Here is a 21,122-nt window from a genome sequence, read left to right as displayed (position 1 = left end):
CATGGCATAATACAGGTGTTAGGACAGCCTGTCATTATTTTTTCCTAAGTCATAAAGACTGTTCTAGATAATCTAGGTGGGGCTGATTCAGTCAGAGCATAACAGAAGACGATGGGACTCTGTGGTGGATGGCAGATGCAGGTCTTCCCAGGAATTCCAGCTTGTCTTTCCCAATGGGCAGCAGTATTGATCTCAGTCTGCCTAGCCAGACCCTACAATTACTATTATCCAGAACCCACAGCACCATGGAGTGTCCATCCTCAGCTCTCCTCAAAGTCACAGGTGAGAGTCCAAACTCTGTGACAGTGTGAGAAGCACAATATCAGCTCTACATCAGTAGCCCATTGGAGAAAACTAGTATTATTCCCTTCATGACTAATGTCCACTTCATTTTCCAAACGTCTCCATGCACAGAAGACAGTAGGAGAGTGCAGGCAAGGGTAAGTGAGAAAGTCCACTCAGCCTACCCAGGTCCTGCAGACCTGAGCCCTGACATTTAGACTACAGAAAACACATTTTCTGTTTCCAGGGAAGAGAAGAAGAAAAGGAATTTCAAAATCAAGTCTACAGGGAAGGAAGATGGATTAGCAGAAAGAGGGTCCACTGAATCAGTCTGAGTCAGATGTGCACAGTTTTACAAGATGGGGGGAGATAGCTGTGAAAACCATCAGGTTTTAAGGACCTTGGTCCTGGGTGAGCCTCTCCCTTGGCTCCCAACAGAACTCAAAACCTGTTCTAATCGGAGATTCCCATGGAGGTCTCTGCCCTGGGTCTAACTGGAAAAAACTCTCCAGATCTCCCTGGGATTCCTCAGGACTCTCATCCTGTTGACCACGAAAGGCTTATTTCTGCCCTCAAAGTAAGTAACACTGTGGCTTCTGTGGAGGTGAGGATGTGTCCTGGAAAAAAAAAAAAAAGAAACAAAAGGAAAAAAAAAGTTTTGCATTTAGAGTCATGAACTGTTAGTACAGAATTGTAAATCTGGAGAAGTTCCCTGGGGAAATTTGACAATGAGGCAGCCGCAGACCATGAAAGGAAGTCAGCCCTTAGCAGCACCTGCCCCTGCCCTGGAGACAGCCCCGAGCTCAGTGTCCCGGGCGCCCCTGGTGGTCGTGGGGACCCCTGCAGGGAGGTTTGTGTCTGGGCTCACACTGACCTCCCCGCACCGTGTCTCTCTCTCGCACAGTAATACACGGCCGTGTCCTCGGCTCTCAGGCTGTCCATTTGCAGAGACAGCGAGTTCTTGGCGTCGTCTCTGGAGACGGTGAATCGGCCCTTCACGGAATCTGCGTAGTATATGGTACTACCAGAAATGTCTGAAACCCACTCCGGCCCCTTTCCCGGAGCCTGGCGGACCCAGCTCATCCAGTAGCTGCTGAAGGTGAATCCAGAGGCTGCACAGGAGAGTCTCAGGGACCCTCCAGGCTGGACCAAGCCTCCCCAGACTCCACCAGCTGCACCTCACACTGGACACCTGCAAACAAAGAGACATCCTGGTCAGAAACTGCCACACATACCCACTGTTTCTTACAGTCATATGCACATTCACTTAATCTCTCTAGTTTTCCATGAATCACCTCCTAAAACAGCAACAAGGAAAACCCAGCTCAGCCCCAACTCCATGGTGAGTCCTCTGCGTTCAGGGCTGGTCACCCCGAGGAAATGCCTTGGAATCCCAAGGCCAAGGTTCCTCTCTCAGAGCTGCAGGGTCAGGGTTCGGCTGGTTTTCATCTGTAGAGGGAGGGCCCTATTTGCATGTCTCCTACTATATAACCAGCCCTCGGTTGGGACTCTTGAGGAGGAGGCTGTACCCAGATCAGAAGACAGTGCCCTGAGAAGTTTGCGGACAATGATGGTATTTGGAAAATATGCTGCCTTGCTATGAAATTGTGCTGTGATAAACACTTTGCCTTGATCACCCTATTTCATGTTTAAATATTTGTGTAAATTATGTTCTGTAGGAGTCAATATTTTCTCCATTTACAAATGTGGAAGTGAACCCACACATGGAGGGGGCTCTGTATGCATCTCGAAGCTCATGTCTGGGATGAGTAAACCCCAGTATCTGACCCTGTGCTCCTTATCACTGGCTCTGACTGCTAAACCAACTTCAGTACAAAGCTGGATGTGCCCGGTGTGGTTTGAGAACCCACTTTCTGTAATAAGAGCATGTGTGATGTTGCTGCACTCCAGCACTCACCTGAAAATATGGGGAGAATTAGGATCCAGGCACATTCATTTTCAGGTACTTCTGATATTTAACATATTTTTCTGTCTTTCTATTACTTCTTCCTTAAGTTTCAATGTGTTGGCTTGTAATACATTTTATGAGCCTTAATATAAAGATAATAAACTTCACATATGTAAAACGTCCAATTAATAAACATGATATAAGTAATCATTATCAAGGAAGTTGATGAATGAATTCTTCTCAACATTTCCCCTCTTGTTCTGTTATATTCCTCCTCCTCTCCCCTTCCCTTCTTCTAGCATTTTCCCTGGCAACTACTGATCTTCATTATACTACTTTAGATAAATTTTTATTTATCAGAATTTGTAAAAAGGGAGTAACATGGTATATTTTCTTATTTGTTTGGATTATTTTACTCAACCAAATACTTAGATGTTTTACGTGGTTGTTCTGTGTCTCAGGCATTAACTCATTGTAAATGATGGGTCGTATTCCAGTGAACACATTTATCATAATTTGTTTCTCTAGTAAGCAGTGTAACAATATTTGCATTCTTTTATTACTCTGGATCTTACTAAAAATTCTGCTGCACAACTTGGAAATGTACATAGATGACTAATATATTTACTTATTTTTTTTACAACGACATCAACAATAACAGATAAATAGAGAAGTGGGAATTTTGCAATTTTTTTTTCTTTTTTTCTTTGAGATGGAGTCTCAGTCTGTCGCCCAGGCTGGAGTGCAATGGCATGAACTGCAAACTCTGCCTCCCGGGTTCAAGTGATTCTCCTGATTCAGCCTCCCGAGTAGCTGGGATTACAGGTGCCTGCCACCATGTCAGGCTAATTTTAAAAATATATTTTTAGTAGAGGGTTTCACCATGTTGGCCAGGCTGGTCTCAAACTCCTGACCTCAGGTGATCTACCTGCCTCAACCTCCCAAAGTGCTGGGATTACAGGCATAAGCCACTGCAAGGGACCAATTTTTTTTAAAAAAAAACTTGAGATACTTGAAGTTTTAAGGTAAACATCAAATTGGAATCAAGAGAGAGGAAAGTTTTTGCAGAGGGTGAGAAATGTATGAGCTGAACTGAAGCAGAGTATGGCGTTCAAAATGTCGTCTCTTACAAGATATAAACACACATGTACAATGGATTGCTTGAAGTCAAGGGTGAAAAATGTGTTGTAGTGTGAATTTCTAAGGGACCACAGACTGAAGAGTTTTCCTATCCTCTTGACTTCCTTTTCCAAAATGTAGACAGTCACAAAATCTTTCTGTCCCAACATGTGTGTCTGGGAGAGAAAAAGAGCCCACACTTCTGAAAAGCATTCAGACCCACCTCCAGCATCCCCATGGCAGAACTAAGAAATTACTCTGCAGGGCAAGCCACCAAAACCAGTGTCTTAAGGGCACTGTTGCAACCCCTCAGGAACTGAGATGGGAAATGAGTTCTTCACCTAAATTCTACTGAGAACTACCTCCCCTCTCTTTCTTATTTATCAGAGCCTTAATCTGCAGGTCAGGTCAGCAAATCCCGAATGTGATAACACCACAACAGAACACTGGAGCTGTGGGAGGCAACAACTGGGGAAAACAAGAGGACTCTACCTGAGGAAAAAGAGCAAGAACACACAGACCAACATCTCATCTGGAGGAAATTCAGAAACACTGGAAAGCTCAAACCCAGACTCAGGATCACAATATGAACCCATGAAATGTCAGAAAATCTCCCTTTATTCTATTGCTTTCCACCAATTTCACAATTGTCAGTTAAATAACATTTTAATCCTCCCTCGGGAGCTGAACATGATTCTCTGGAGGAAGAAACGAGGTGAAGAGGCAAAGCCAAGCAGGAAAGAAAAACAACATGATCACTGGAGGATCTGAAGTCTCTGGTGGACACAGAAGAAAATACTTTAACTCTGACGTCCACTGCAAAATTTCAAATGTAACTCTGATAAGTTTCACAGACTCGTCCACAATAAAGGCCCGGCAAAGATAAAGTGTGGTCAAATACAGGCAGAAAATGCATAAAATCAAATAGCAAGCCAATATCAACTGTCCAGCCCAACATGTGTGGCTGTCAACAATTATTACATATATTAATGAGAAATGCCAAAGTTGTAATAAACGAATGATCAGCATGAGATTTGTAAATGATACAGATATTGTAACTATTTAATTAAATAAGATATGTAAAGGAACTATAATTATATGTAAGAATCTCTTAAAGAAACTGTGGACATAATGCAGGACTAGACAGGGAACTGAGAGATGAAAATGCTAAGAAGGAATCAAAGGGAAATGCAAACGAAATCAGAAGCAATGCAGTATAAACATTCAGCAAGCTTTGGGCACCCTCCTCAGCAGAGCTGGCTCAGCTTTTAAATGAAACCACGCACTTAAAATGTCACTAGATATTTCACAAAGTAAATTGCAAAGGAAAACAGAGTGAGGAAAGAAACTAAACATTAATATCAAAAAGTATACTTTATGTACACTTTAAATCTGAAAAGGAGAATTTATAGATACAGAGAAAGTACTTGAAAAAAAAAAAAAGGCTAAGAATGGTCCAAATTTTGTGAAAGACACTGAACTACAGATCTGAGAATCACGGAGAACCCGAAGCAGAGTAAACAGAAACAGACACAGACACACTGCCACACACCCACCGTGGACAGAGTGGTGCACAAGAAGCTCACACATCACACACCACGCTCACATTTGTCAACTTCATTATTTTTTTACTTAGTTGTTTTAAAATTATTTGCATTTACAGTATTAAGTAGAAGTCTGAAATTAAAATATATTACTCTATGAGTAAGTCTGTCTATGCACACCATGATCAAATAAACATTTTGGTGCAAATGAATGTAACTACGCTGTTAGGAAATTTACTATTTCAGATAAAAATAGTATTTTTTCCTGCCTCTGTGTTGAATCATTTGTAATACGTGCTAATAAAATCCTTTTTAATTAAAGGAATTTTTTTAAGTTGGCACATAATAGCTATTTATATTTATGGAGTACAGTGTGATAGTTCAATACGTGTGTGCCATGTGGTATGAACAAGTCTGAACAATGAGCAAATTCATGAATTCAGACACTAACATTTCTTTGTGTTGGTAGCATACAAAATCCTCTTTTCTGGCTGCTTGTAAACATAAAATGTACGATATATTGTTAACTGTAGTCACCCTACTGCACTGAAGAACACTAGAGTGCATCCCTCCTGTCTACCTGTAATTGTGCATTTGTTAACAAACCACTTCTTATTTCTCAGTCTCCTCCCATTCCCGGCATCTCATAACCGCTACTCTCCTATTTACTTCTAGAATATCAACTTTTTAAAATTTCCACATAACACTGAGAAGGGCAGTATTTATTTTTCTGTGTCTGGCTTGTTTCACTCAACATAATGGTGTCCAGTTCCATCCATGTTTCTTCAAATAGCAGAATTTCATTTTTAAGACTGAATAATATTCCGTTGTGTAAATATATCACATTTTATTTATCTGTTCATTGTTGATGGGTGCATATGTTGATTTCATATCTAAGCTATTTTGATTAGTGCTGCAATAAACATGGGTGTACATGTGTCTCTTCAATATTAGTTTTTTCTTTTAATTATTTAAATAGATATATACTCAGCAGTTGGAATGCTGAATTCTATGGTGGTTCTATTTTTTCCCATGATGGCTGGACTAATTTATATTTCCACCAGTGGCCTATAACAGTTTCCCTTTCTATGCATCCTGGCCAGCTTCTGTTACTTACTTACTTGCTTACTTATTTATTTATTTAGTTAGTTTTGCATTTCTAACTTTCCAGCAAAGATAAGGATGAAAAGACACCTTATTGTGAATTTGCATTTTCCTGAATATTAGTGATTTCTAGCAATAGATATATGTATATATACTAACACATCTATCTATCTATGTATCTATCTACCCTTTGCATGTCTTCTTTTGAGAGATGTTTATTCGTGTTATTCACCCATTACTAATCACATTATTATTTGCAGTTGAGTTGAGTTTATTTTATATGCTTGATAGTAATCCCTTGTCATATGAATAGTTTTCAAATATTGTCTATCATCTGTAGGCTCTCTCTACACTCAATTGTTTCCTTTACTGTTCAGGTAAAACTTTCTTGATAGAACCTGGACAGGTGGCTGAGGTGCTGTGGGACACTGGAGGGGAACAGATGCACCCGATGTCCAGAACCAGGTGAGCTTTACTCACCATGTGGTTCTGAGTTTATGGTTGAACAGATGCAAAAGAGTTTGTCCAGGTCTTCTGGGAGTAAAGAATTTGAAGGGAGGATGATATAACTTATTACTCAAGTAAATGAAAATGTCATAATTGTCCATATGTTCTTGTAAGTGGAGTAGTTCAGCAGTGTGTGTTCATCCCCAGAAAAGAGAAAATTATGTCTACTGTGAAAAGAATGTACAGATTTTGATATATGTGGTTATTACTAATGACAATTGAGCCTGGGTACTAGCTCATGTCATAATGCTAGTGGGAAGACTCAGTAGAAGAGAAAGTGTCAACACAACAAAAAAAAATGAAACATCAAAGATTTAAATGAAATGGCTTTGAATATTACTAGTAATGAACAGTCCAAGAAAATGCAGTTACCATGACCAAAAGAATAATTCATGACAGGCTATGGGATTCATGTTGAGAAGATATAAAATGTCCACTTAATGGCTCATCACCACCCTCATATAACGGTTCAGAGAACAAGCTAAGAACAGAGTGTAACCTGAGAGCCAGTGGAGGCCAACATTTGAGAAGAGGGATCGTCTGTGTTGGAACTGTGAGAAGTAGAAACCTGAACTCTGCAGAGAAGCAGCAGTCATCAAAGGCAGTGCTGAGTTTACTTGAATTTAGTGGTGAATACAGTAAAGACGGGTTTCTCTGCCCTCATTCAGTTTCTGCTCTCAATATGCTCTTGGAAGCTCGGTTGTGAATGTTGGGAATCTTCCTAAAACTCAATCACAGCAAGCAATTTTTCAAGGAAGAAAGAGGTAACAGTGTGGGCATAATTAAATTTAGGTTATAAAAATTAGTTATTGAAACCTCAATGTCAGTCTCTAGTAACTTATATCTTAAAAAGCTCAGCCTTATCAATGGAGTCATCTTATCCTATCAGGGATGAGTGTCCATGTGGCACGTGGTGCAGTCATGGAGACTGGGGAGATGGTCTGTCCAGGGTTTCATGGTCCTTCAGAGGAGAATTGCAGAATCCTCTCCTCCCCTATTCCCACCAATTTTCACATCTGTGTGTGACCCTTACATCTGTGTGATCTGTGTGATCTGTGTGTGACACGTGCTGGCTGTATCGGTGTAAAGGAGGGCAAAGAAACTACCTGCATACATGAACTGCTGCATTTTCCAGGCCTGGAGGCTCTCACGTCTAGGATTTGCATTTTATTAGGGATTTTCTGTGTTGTTTAGTCAGTTCAAATGCTCTTTTTATTTTTCTACTGAAATAGCCTCACATAATAATCTAGAGGCATAAAGATTAAAAAATAAAGTATTTGAAAATTAACCCTAGTTCCAGGTGAGGTCATAGTTAGTTTGTGGTGATAGGCAGACAGGGAGAAGCATGGCTGGAAACTATGGCTGTGCTCACAGATGCTTCATGTTAATAGGGAAGACCCTGGACACCCAAGACATTTAGACACTTCCACTGAGAACCTCAAGCTAATATTATTTGTTATGAGTTGTGCCTCAAAAGTAAAACTCTAGGTTAATGACTGTAAAATTGCTGTAAGCTTTCATTTAGAATATAGTCCTCTTTATGATGTAAAATCAGCCCAGGTGGCAGAAGTGATTGTATTTATTAGAATTTCCAATTTGTCAACGTAGGAACTACACAGGTTTTAGGGCAGTGCATAACTTCGGGATGCTTTGTAAACAAAAGAGCGTCTCACATATTCTGGAACACTCACCAAAATGGGCAAGTTAGGGAACCCTTAGAAGCACTCTTATATCCCAGATTCCTGGCAAATATAAAGGTGGAAGTCAATGCAAAAAGAGGTAACATTGAACCTAAGAAAACTGCCACACCAGATCATATCCTCAGAAGAGAAAACTGTGGAGAGAGTCACAGATGTTATCAAAAATTTCAGTGCTTAGCCCCTGATTTTAAACAAAAATGAATGAAAACATCCAGTTATTGACTTTGCTTAATTTGTGCCGGATTATTGTGAATGAATGTTTGTGGTATTTTGGCCTACATTTTGTAGACAAATTGGTTATCAGATTAAATACAGACTTTGGGGAAACTTAGAAAAGACAGCCAAGGTTAATTATTGATGAGGTGTGACCAGCTCCCCAGAAAATCCTGGAAGAACCCTAACATTGGGACCTAGACAGAAACCAAGCCGCAGGGCCCTGTGAACAGACTTAGGTAAGCTTTCCTCAGTTTCCGCCCCTGAGGGGGTGTAAATGTATTTTATTTGTCATCTATCTGTGTTCTCCATGTCTTCCAATATTCCTTGATAAAAGCCTACGGCCCTTTCCGTTGATTAAAAACTTCTATATTGTGTGATTTTAGCCTGTGACCTTCCAGGCTTTGCATGAACTGAGTGAAGCACACCTATGAAAGGAACTATCATAAAATGATTCTGTGAGGCAGGGCTGATACTAAAGTTCAACATTGTTATAACCTCCCACAATCTTCCACATAAGTTTAAAATAATGACATTCTTGCATTAAAATTATCACAATTTTAAGAAACCCTTGAACTCCCTTGGAGGCGTGTAATCCTACTAGGACTGTGGCATTGCAGTCATCCTCTGCCTCAAGGACGTATCTGTTATTGCCCAAAGACTTGGTAGATGGAAAAAAATGCATTTAGAGATTTCACCTCCGATACTAGCTTTTGCCATATTGTATTTGGATGAGGCAGAACACTCAAAGAGATTCGTGTATTATGCTCACTCCTGTCACCAACAGATTAAAGCTGCCATTCCAGTATGTCTTTTTAACAGACCTTTTATTATCGTTAGCCAGAAAAAAAAGTATATATTGGAAAAAATAGAAAATAACTTCCCTTGAAACAGTGGAAGGAAGCTTATTGAATATTTTTATCAACACAGCAGTAAAACTCTGTGGAGTCAGTTCTTGGGATTATGTTTTACAACGAAATAAGGAATCAAAAATTCCACACAACTGGAATGCTACTCCCACAGAGGGAATTTTGACCTACTTAATTTATATACAAGCTTCACGAAGAGGCACTCTCCTTTGGGATCCCAAACTTAAACAGATCTCTGTAACCTGCTGAAGTCTCAATTCACTTTGTCTCTAGATAGCCACAAGCGCAAAAGCAAATTTTCTGTATTTGTGCATGAGTGATCTGGACACACCTGTGGCATTTTAACTGAATTTCACAGAAACATGATTACTTACTGGGAAATTGTATTTAATGACATTCAAAAATTCATCACCCTTGTGATTTGGTGACAACAGGTACCTTAGAGAAATACGCTGATGCTTCACTTGGGCAAGTTCTAAACTCCTCCCTTGACTTCATGGTTTCTCACTCAGTACAGATGTGTCTATGACCCCAAACCCAACACTGATATCCAGCAGTTTCTCCTCTTGTGAAAATTATTTATTCTCTTTGTTAGCCTGACATTTGCACTTCCATGTTCTTTGCAGCACTACTCACGATAGCCCAGATATGAAAGCAACCTCAGTGTCTGCAAGTGGACAAATGGATACAGAAAATGTAATCTGTGTATGCAATAGAATATTATTCAGCCATAAGACACGACATCCTGTGATTTACAACAATGTGAATGGAACTGGACGTCATTATATTAAGTTAAATAAGCCAAAGAAAGAAAGAAAGATAAATATTCAATCTTCTTACTTTGATGTTAAAACTTCAAAACTTAGAAAACCGGATCTCCTGAAGTTACAGAGCAGATTGTTGGTTACCGGAAGCCTGGGTGGATACAAGACAGAAGGGGATAAAGAGAGGTTGATTACTGAATACAGATATACAGTTATATAGAAGAAATAAAACCTAAATGTTTGATAGATCAGTAAGGTGACTATAGTTAACAGTAATCTAATGTACACATTAAAATATCTAGAAAAGAGTCATTCAAACTTGCCTCACATTAAAAGATACAAGTTTAATGTGATAGATATACCAAACCTGATCTGAACTTACACATTTATAAATATATCAATATATTACATGTTCCCATAAAATATGTTTATCTATTATGTACTAAGAAAATGAATAAATAATCTCCATGGCATTTTTTTAAAATGCTCCAATTGATACAAAATAAAAGTCTTCAAATAACCAAAGTAATTTTGGGCAAAAATAAGAAAGCTGAATATATTATATTCTATAGTTTCAAAATCAAATCTATATAAATCATAAAATATGGTGCTGACATTTAAACCGACATATAAACCAATGGAACATTATAGACAACCTGGAAATCAACCCATTTCTTTCCAATAATCTGGTCTTTGTCGTGTTGCAAAGAACACACACTAGAGAAAGGACCGTTTCTTCAACAAGTGGTGTGAAAACCGGGCATCCATATGCAGAAGAAGAAAATGGACCTCACTTCACACAATACATAGAAATCAGCTAAAAATGTATTTAAGACTTAAACATAGACCTGAAAATGTGGTACAGAGTGATTTGTGCATGGTTTGGAAGAAAATGTAAATTAGTACAGCCATTATAAAAAACAACATGAAGACTACTCAATGAATTGAACATAGAGTATATCCACTTCTGAGTATACATCTAGAGAAAATAAAGTGAGTGTGTCAAATATATGTTCATTGTGAGACTACTCATAATAGTCTTGATAGGGAAAATAAGTCAATGTCCGTCTATAAATGAACAGATAAAATGTGGCTTATACGTACATAAAATTGAGTATTAGTCACCCTTTAAAAACAAGGAATTTATTACATTAGCAACAACGTAGAGAACATTATGCTAGGTAGAGTAAGCCAGACGCAGAAAGACAAATATTGCATGACCTTATTTATACGTAGAATCCAAAATATTCCAGCTTTAGGAAGCAGAGTAGAATAGTAGTTCCCAGGGGCTGGGAGGAGGAACAGATTGAGTGATTTTGGTCAATGGGTAAAAGCTTTCAGTTATGCAGGTTGAAATGGTTTGGCTCCGTGTTCCCACTCAAATCTCATGTCAAATTATAATCTCTACGTGTTGAAGGAAGGACCTAATATAATGTAATTGGGTCATGGATTGGTCTTCCTCTTTGCTATTCTCACGATAAAATTTTCAAGAGATCTGATGGCTTAAAAGTGTGACACCTCCCAGCTCATATGCTCTCTCTCTCCTGCCACCATGTGAAGAAGGTTCTTCCTTCCCCTTCACCTTCTGCCATCACTGTGTTTCCTGATGCCTCCCACTAATGCTTCCTGTTTAGCCTGCAGAACTGTGAGTCAACTAAGTCTCTTCATAAATTACCCAGTCTCAGGTAGTTCTTTACAGCAGTGTGAAAATGGACTAATACAGAAAATTTGCACCAGGAGTGGGGTACTGCTATTAAGATACCTGAAAATGTGAAAGTGAATTTGTAACTGGGTAATGGGTAGAGGTTGGAAAGCTTGGAGGACTCACCAGAAGACAGGAAGATGTGGAAAAGTTTGAAACTTTGAAGAAGCTTGTTGAATGGTTTTGCCCAAAATGCTGATAGTGATATGGACAATAAAATCCAGACTGAGATGGTCTCAGATGAAGATGAAGGACTTCTTGTGAACTGGAGTAAAGGTCACACTTCCTACACATTAGCAAAAAGACTAGTGGCATTTTGCCTCTACCCTAGGTATACTGAAATGTTGAACTAGAGAGAGTTGATTTAATGTATCTGGCAGAAGAAATTTCTAAGCAGCAAAGCATTCAAGATTTGACTTGGCTGTTTCTGAAAACATAAGTCATATGCATTCACAAAAGATGATCTGAAATTAGAACTTATGTTTAAAATGGAAGCAGAGCATAAAAGGTTGAAAAAAAATTGCAGACTGACCATGTGGTAGACAAGAAAAACTCAGTTTCTGGGGAGAAATTCAGGCTGGATGCAGAAATTTGCAAAGTAATGACAAAACCAGTGGGGAAAATGTGTCCGGGAGATTCCAGAGATCTTTGTGGCAGCCCCTCCCACCACAGGTCTAGAAGCCCAGGAGAGAAAAATGGTTTCATTGTCCAGGCCCAGGAACCCACTGCTCTGTGCAGCCTCGGGACATGGCACCTTGCATCCCTGTCTCTCCTGGGCCACCCATAGCTAAAAGGGGCCAAGTTAAAGCTCAGGCCATTGCTTCAGAGGGTGCAAGCCCTAAGCTTTGGTTGCTTCCATGTGGTGTTGAGCCTACTGGTGCACATAAGGCAATAGCTGAGGTGTGGGGACCTCCTCCTAGGTTTCCGATCATGTATGAAAAATGTCTGGATATTTATGCAGAAGTCTTATGCAGGGGCTGAGACTTAATGGAGTACCTCTAATAGGCCAGTGTAGAAGGAAAATATGGTATCGGATCCCCTACACAGAGTCCCCACTGGGGCACTGCCTAATGGATGTGTGAGAAGAGGACCGCCAAAAACTTACACAGTGTGCCTGGAAAAGCCATAGGAACTCAATGCCAGACTATGAATGCAGCAGCCATGGGGACTCTACCCTGCAGGGCCACAAGGGTGGAGCTTCCCAGGCCTTGGGAGCCCACCTCTTGCATCAGTGTGTAGTGAAAGTGAGACGTGGACTAGAAGGAAATTATCTTGGTGCTTTATGATTTGATGACTGCCCTGCTGGGGTTTGGACTTGCATGGGGACATGTAGCCCCGTTATTGTGGCCAGTTTCTCCCATTTGGAATGGAAACATTTGTGCAGTGCCCCATTTTATCTTGGAAGTGACCAACTTGTTTGTGATTTTACAGGTTTATGGGTGGAAGAAACTTACCTTGTCTAAGAGGAGACTTCAGACTGTAGATTTTTGTGTTAATGCTGAAATGAGTTAAGACTGGGAGACTGTTGAGAAGGTATAATTTTATTTTGCAATGTGAGAAGGACATGAGATGTGTGAGGGGCCCGGGGTAGAATGATATGGTTTGGCTCTGTGCGTCCACTCAGATCTCATGTCAAATTTTAATCCTCGAGTATTGTAGGAGGGGCCTGAGGGGGAGCGATTGGATCATGAGGGCAAACTTCCCCTTTGCTGTCCTTGTAATACAGTTTTCACAAGATCTCATGGTTTAAAAGTGTGGCACATCATCCCTTGCTCTTTCTCTCTCTCCCCTTCCAGCATGTGAAGAGGATCTTTGCTTCCCCTTCAGTTTCTATGATGACTGTACGTTTCCTGATGCCTCCCAGTAATGCTTCCTGTTAAGCCAGTGGAACTCTGAGTCAACTAAACTGCTTTTTCTTCATAAGTTCCCCAGTCTCAGGTAGTTCTTTACAGGAGTATGAGAACGGCCTGATACATAGGCCGAGGAGTTCTCCAAATGAAACCTACAGCAATGCTACTATGAAAATGAATATTGTATTATGAACATATCTTTCACCAGGAGAGTAGATTTTAGGTGTTCTTATCACACACACAGTAAAAAAGGCATAAAATGATAACTCTCTGAGATGATAGGCATGCCAATTACCTTGATCATGATGTGCATTTCCCCAAGGATATCAATACATCAAGTGATGTACCTTAAATACATACAATTTTGTCAGTTACAGCTCCATAAAGCTGAGAAGTTATAATGCAGATTTATATTTCTACATATTTTATCAATAAAAATGTGAGAATATAAGCAGAAGAACTTGCACAAATATATTTATAACAGATTTGTTCATATTTATATTGGAAACAAACTTGAATTCCATCGACAGGAAAATAGAGACACCCATTGTCACTTATTCACTTAATGAACTGACTTATTTACTTACTAAACTCATTTATTAATGTGAAGGACAGATTCAGATATGAAATATCTAGATGTGTATGAGTACCTATGTGTGTATGAGAAAACCTTGATAGAGGAAATTACATGAATGAACCTCACGAATAACAAAAGTAGCCCCTTCCAAAAAATGATCTATAATATTAGATTCCATCTATATGAAGTTCAAAACAAGAAAAATGGATCTATGGTGACAGAATCAGAACATTTTTCTGTTTGCATTTATCTGATGATTAGTGATGCTAATCATTTTAAAAATATATTTGCTGGCCACTTGTATGTATTCTTTTGAGAAGTGTCTGTGTCATTTGCCCATATATTAGTCCATTTTCAAACACCTGATAAAGACATATCTGAAACTGGGAAGAAAAAGAGTTTTAATTTGACTTACAGTTTCACATGGCTGGGGCAGCCTCAGAATCATGGTGGGAGGTGAAAAGCACTCCTTGCCTGGCGGTGGCAAGAGAAAATGAGGAAGAAGCAGACACGGGATCTACTGATAAACCCATCAGCTCTCATGAGAATTACTCACTATCATGAGAATAGCACGGAAAAGACGGGCTCGCATGATTCAATTACCACCCCCTGGTCCCTCCTAAAACATCTGGGAGATAAAATTCAAGTTGAGATTTGGGCGGGGACACAGACAAGCCATATCAGCCCATTTTTAATGGGGTTTTTTGTTTTTGCTTCTTGATTTGTTTTAATTTCCTATAGAGTCTGGATATTAGGACTTGGTTGGATGCAACCTTTGTGAATATCTTCTCACATTCTGTAGGTTGTCTGATTACTCTGCTGATAATTTTGTTTGATTGCTTTTTTGTTTGTTTTGATGAACAGAAACTCCTTAGTTAATTAGGTCCCATTTGTCTATTTTTGTTTTTGTTGCAATTGCTTTTGGATACTTAGCCAAAAATTCTTTGTCAAAGCTGGTATCGAGAAGAGTATTTCTTGGGTTGTCTTCAAAGATTTTTATGGTTTGAGGTCTTACGTTTAAATCATTCGTCAATTTTGAGTTAATTTTACATATGTTGAAAGTAGATGTCCAGCTTCAATCTCCATCATATAGCTAGCCAGTTGTCCCAGCACCATTTATTGAACAGGGAGTCCTTTCCTCATTCCTGTTTTCATCAGCTTTATCAAAGATGAGATGAGTGTAGCTGTGCAGCCACACACCACTCAGAATGGCTGTCACTACAAAGTCAAAAACAGCAGATGCTGGTGGGGCTGTGGAGAAAAGAGAACACATACTGTTGATGGGAATGTGCATTCGTCTTTCCACTTTGGAATGCAGACTGGAGATTTCTCAAAAACTTAAAACAGAGATATCGTTTTACCCAGCAATCCCACTACTGGGTATACACTAAAAAGTAAGCAAATAATTCTTTATTTGTGCACACATTTGTCAGAAACCCTCAAATTGTACATTGAAGATCTATGCATTTTAAGTTAACTTTAACAAAATAGGAAAGAGACAATTGTAGGAAAATATTTTATAATGAAATTGAAATATCCATAAAATGTATATGAAAATTCAAATATAAAATGTAAATGTGATTATGACAATAATTATTAAAATGCATTCAGTTATACAAAATTATTGGAAATATTAAAGATAAAGGTGACATATTAAAATGATAAATGTATAAAGACAAAATTTGCAGATAATTAAAACATGCCTAAAATATATGAAACATTTTGTATTATTAGTTATACCAAGTTAATAAACAATTGATGTAATATTTCAACCTGTTTTATCAGAATAAATTGCTGATATGTAGTGTAAAATCATAACAGGGGACAGCTGACAGGAAAATAACAATATTTGGCAAGCACATGTTTTAAGTGTTAATATATTGTCAATGTTGGCCCAGCTGTTACATCTGAAATGTGTAATTATATCATAGATTAGTTTGAGTCCTTAGAAAAAATAATTTTAAGAGATGACTTAGAGAGTTAATTTTTTAATATGGAGATATTAGTATCTCATCTATAAAGAAATTGAAAATATGTAATTCATTTTGTATTTGTTTGATTCCATTTACATGAAATTCAAAACAAGAAAAATGGACTTACAGTGACAGAAATCAGAACATTTTCTGTTTGCATTTCTCTGATGATTACTGATGCTAAACATTTTAAAACTATATTTGCTGGCCACTTGTATGTATTCTTTTGAGAAGTATCTGTTTGTATCATTTGCTCATGTATTAGGCTGTTTTCAAACTCCTGATAAAGACATATCTGAAACTGGGAAGAAAAAGAGTTTTAATTTAAAGTCCTGATAAGAAACTCTGTCCCATGGAATAGGACTCATCCTATTTGGTTGTGGTGCATTTACTATTAACATTATCACCTTCATCTTGTTTTAGAAAAGTAAAGTAAGGCGTGATGAATTGAAGTGTGACATAACTTCTTTCTTACAGCACTGGGTGAAGATAATGAAAAGCCCTGTGATCCCAAGGAAATGGCCTAATCCAAGGAGAAGGAGGCTCCAGGTCATGTGGACTCACATGAGGCATCTGCTTCTGCCCATCCAGCAGCCACTCCCAGAAGCCTTCAGAAGGCAAGGGTGCAGGTGGACTGTGGAGAAAATCCAATGAGACCTGGAAGTGAAGAAAAAGATAATGATCTAGGATAAATTTTAAAAATTAAAATAAAAAATTTATTGTAAATTCACAAATTATGATTGTTTACATTTACAAGGTAAGAAGCAATGTTATGATTTGTGAATACAATATGGAATAACTAAGATAATTAAGAAATAATTAAGATAATTATCATTAATCACTTCAAATACTTATCATTTATTGTGACAACAATATTTGAAATTTACTCTTAGCTCTTTTGAAATGACCAATATGCCACTTTTAAATAAACAAACAGAAATCAATTCGTGTAAACAATTAAAAACAACTGAAATAAATTATGTATTACTCTAATAATTTACAGTTTTTTCATCCTTAAGTTTGATTCTTTAGGACATATTTTCAGAATTATTTTATTGTAATATTTAATATGAATGCCTACACACACATGCATAGGTCTACGTTTTCTTTTCTGCTTTTCTTTACTTTTCTTTTCTTTTCTTTTCTTTTCTTTCTTTTCTTCCTTTTCTTTTCTTTTTCTGAGATGGAGTCTCACTCTGTCGCCCAGGCTGGAGTGCAGTGGCACAATCACAGCTCACTGCAAACTCCTCCTCCCGGGTTCAAGCAATTCTCCTACCTCAGTTTCCTGAGTAGCTGAGATTACAAGTGTGAGCCACCACGCCGGCCTATACATCTTTCTATGCGTATAAATTTATATCCCTATAGTTATGTGGTTGCTGATGCCAGCAAATGTTAATAAGACTCTGGAAGAATTGGTGCAAATAATTAGAACTGTTAATTTCTTGAAAGTATATATTTAAAATATATAACTTTAATAAATGCCAAAATTTAAATAGTAACGATTATATATTCACTATGAATACAAGTAACAAACTATCACAGCCAAGAATGCTGGTGTTTTGCAAATACAAACATGGCTTTCCAGCTGAGGACAAAGGAAACCTCCCCCTGCACCTGCTCCTGGGACCTGCACGTCCTCAGTGGGTCCCGAGCGCCCCCTGGTGGCCCCGCGCGCCCTGCAGGGAGGTTTGTGTCTGGGCTCACACTGACCTCCCCTCACTGTGTTCCTCGCACAGTAATACACGGCCGTGTCCTCGGTTTTCAGGCTGTTCATTTGCAGATAGGTGATGCTTTTGGAATCATCTCTGGAGATGGCGAATCTGCCTTTCACAGACGCGGCGTATTCTGCTGTCCCACCACTAGCTTTGTTTCTAATGAAACCTACCCACTCCAGCCCCTTTCCTGGAGCCTGGCGGACCCAGGTCATGTGGTAGTTACTGAAGGTGAATCCAGAGGCTGCACAGGAGAGTCTCAGGGACCCGCCAGGCTGGACCAAGCCTCCCCCAGACTCCACCAGCTGCACCTCACACTGGACACCTGCAAACACAGAGACACCACCCTGGTCAGAAACTGCCACACAAATCCACAGTTTCTCTCACTCATGTCCCCTCACACTCAACATCTCTAGTTATTGAGATAACTTTGAATTACCTTTTAAAATAGCAAGAAGAAGGAAAACCCAGCTCAGCCCCAACTCCATGGCTGGTGGTCTGTGTTCAGTGCTGGTCACCAAGTGGAAACTCCTGGGAATTCCAGGCTGGGGCTCCTCTCCCAGAGCTGCAGAGTCGGGGCTGGGATGGTTTTCATCAGCAGAGGGAGGACCCTATTTGCATGTTTTCTACTATATAGTAAGCTCTGGGGGTGGGACACCTGAGGAGAAGACGAGTCCAGATAAGGTGACTGTGCCTTGCAGGAGTTTAGTGACAATGATGGTATTTGGAAAAGATGTTGTCTTATTATAAAAAATTTGCGTGATAAACACTTTGAACTGATCACTCTAACTTCTTTTCACGTAATTGTGTAAATTATATTTTGTCAGAGTCAATGGTTTCTCCATGTACAGATGTGGAAGTAAACCACACATGGAAAAGGAGCTAAATATGTGCCTAAGAGCTCCTGTCTGGGATGAGTAAGCCCAGGTATCTGAGGCTCTTCATCACTGGCCACGATTACCCCCTGAACCAACTCCAGGACAGAGCTGCGGGTGCCTAGTGCAGTTTGTAGAACCCACTTTCTGTCGTGAGAGCATGTGTGATTTTGCCGCATTCTGGCATTCACCCACAAATATGGTGAGAACTAGGGTTCAGGCAGATAAGTTCTTAAGTATTTCTGAAATTTGATATACATTTTTTCTGTCTTTCTATCACTCCTTCCTTGTCTGAGTTTCCATTTGTTTGCTTGTAAAAATTTTGTTAGTTTTAGTTTACAGATAATAAACTTTCACATATTTAAAGTGTACAACTGATGAACATGATGCAACTGTCACCGTTGTCAAGGCGGACAAGAAAATTCTCAACATTTCTTTTTGTTCTTCTATATTCTTCCTCCTTTTCCCTTTTTTTTTCTTCTACCATTTCCCTGGAAAATTGCTGCAGATTCATTTTGTTTATCAGAATTTATAAACATGAAATAACAGTATGTATTCTAATTTGTTTGATTTATTTTACATAACACAAATAATTAGACCTTTTGCCTTATATTTGGGTATATCAGATATTTATTTGTTATAAATGCTGGGTAGTATTCTAGCAAACAAATTTACCATAATTTGTTTTCTATGAGGGATTTAATTTTTTTTACTGTTTTTTTGAACAACTTAAAAAATTTTTTTTGAACAATGTTTTATTGAACAACATTTAATTTTATTGTTCTGGGTCTTACTAAAAAATCTGCTATTATGCTTGGAAATGTAAATAGAAAAGAAATATATTTTTCTTATTTTTTTGCAATTGAATCAACAATAACAGATAACCATAGAAGCTGGAATTAAAATTTCACAAGAAAAAACAAATCGGAAGTTTATGGTGAAGCAAGTTCTTGTAGAGCTTGTAAGCCAGCAAGGTAGAGTCTGGAATATAAAATATAGACTACTCCAAGAAAAAAAATACAAATATATATTGGATTACTTGAAACTGAGTGTGGTAAGTATGCTGCAGTATGAAATGTTAAGGGACCACATACTGAAGAGCTATCCTATCCTCTTGAATCCCTTCCCCCAAGAAAGAGGACAGTGACAAAAATCTTCCTTTCCTGAAGTGTCGTCTGGGAGAGAACAAGAGCCCACACTTCTAAAATGTATTCAGACCCAACTCCTTTATTGCCACTACCAAACTAATTATTTACTCTGCAGAGGCAAGCCACTGAAACCAGAATCATGAGGGCACTGGTTCAACCCCTCAGGAATTGAGATGGGAACAGAGGTCCTCACCAAACATCTATTGAGAAGCAGCTCCCCTGTCATTCTTATGGAATCAGAGCCTTAAACTGCAAGGCAGGGCAGCAGATGTGGACGGTGATGATACCAATGGAGAACGCTGGAGCTGTGGGAGGGAGCACCCGGGGAAACCGGGAGGACTCTATCCCAGGGGAAGGGGCGAGAACACACAGACCAGCATCTCATCTGGAGGAGGGTCAGAACACTTGCAAGGTCACGCCCAGGCTCAGGGTCACAACGCCTTCCTAGTAATATGGACCAAAAAATATGGACCTAGGGATATGGACTCTTTAGTCTAATGCCCTTCACCAATTGAGAAATTGTCAGTTAAATAAAACATTTGAATGTACTTGTTTCTTAATGAATAGCACTTAAATAATAAAAGTGTTGGTTATGAAATAATAATTTATATTACTAGTACAAATTTTCGTTTAGGATATATTCCTCTACCTGTTGCAAAATCAGCCGAGAAGGCAGAAGTTATTGCACTTATTGGAAATTGTAAATTAGCCAAAGACCAGAATTAAATACAGATATTCTACAGTAGCACAGAATTCTAAAATGTGCTGCAGGCAGAGGAAGTTTTTGAATCTTCTGGAAGCCCCATCAAAACAGACCACAAGAAAAGTCACTTTTTGGCCGGGCGCGGTGGCTCAAGCCTGTAATCCCAGCACTTTGGGAGGCCGAGACGGGCGGATCACGAGGTCAGGAGATCGAGACCTTCCTGGCTAACACAGTGAAACCCCGTCTCTACTAAAATACAAAAAACTAGCCGGGCGAGGTGGCGGGTGCCTGTAGTCCCAGCTACTCGGGAGGCTGAGGCAGGAGAATGGCGGGAACCCGGGAGGCGGAGCTTGCAGTGAGCTGAGAACTAGTCACTGCATTCCAGCCTGGGCGACAGAGCGAGATTCCGTCTCACTTTTTAAGGAATTCCTACATGCTAGAGACCTGACATATAAATTTGAAACCAAATGAAAACAAAGAGAAATAAAAAAAATAGTATGGAACCTGGAACAATGTTATGGTGCATCATTTCACCAAACACTCAGTCTTAACCTGATGTGTAACATTATCT

The 21,122-nt window shown here is 39.1% G+C and overlaps 1 protein-coding gene across 1 annotated transcript; it reads right to left on the bottom strand.

Moving 5' to 3' along the window:
• Positions 1–1,085: 1,085 nt before the first annotated feature.
• Positions 1,086–18,397, bottom strand: LOC108519976 (uncharacterized). The gene is given in 8 exon segments (XM_017859266.1): positions 1,086–1,172; positions 1,174–1,442; positions 1,445–1,474; positions 1,578–1,692; positions 3,322–3,486; positions 16,678–16,770; positions 17,741–18,150; positions 18,265–18,397. Coding segments are annotated over 8 exon segments (1,218 nt in total). The 5' UTR covers positions 18,314–18,397.
• Between the last annotated feature and the right edge of the window lie 2,725 nt (positions 18,398–21,122).

This window comes from Rhinopithecus bieti, unplaced genomic scaffold (genome assembly GCF_001698545.2).
Source record: "Rhinopithecus bieti isolate Rb0 unplaced genomic scaffold, ASM169854v2 scaffold_50706, whole genome shotgun sequence".
NCBI classification, from domain to species: domain Eukaryota; kingdom Metazoa; phylum Chordata; class Mammalia; order Primates; family Cercopithecidae; genus Rhinopithecus; species Rhinopithecus bieti.
This window is presented reverse-complemented; position numbering and strand designations above follow the sequence as displayed.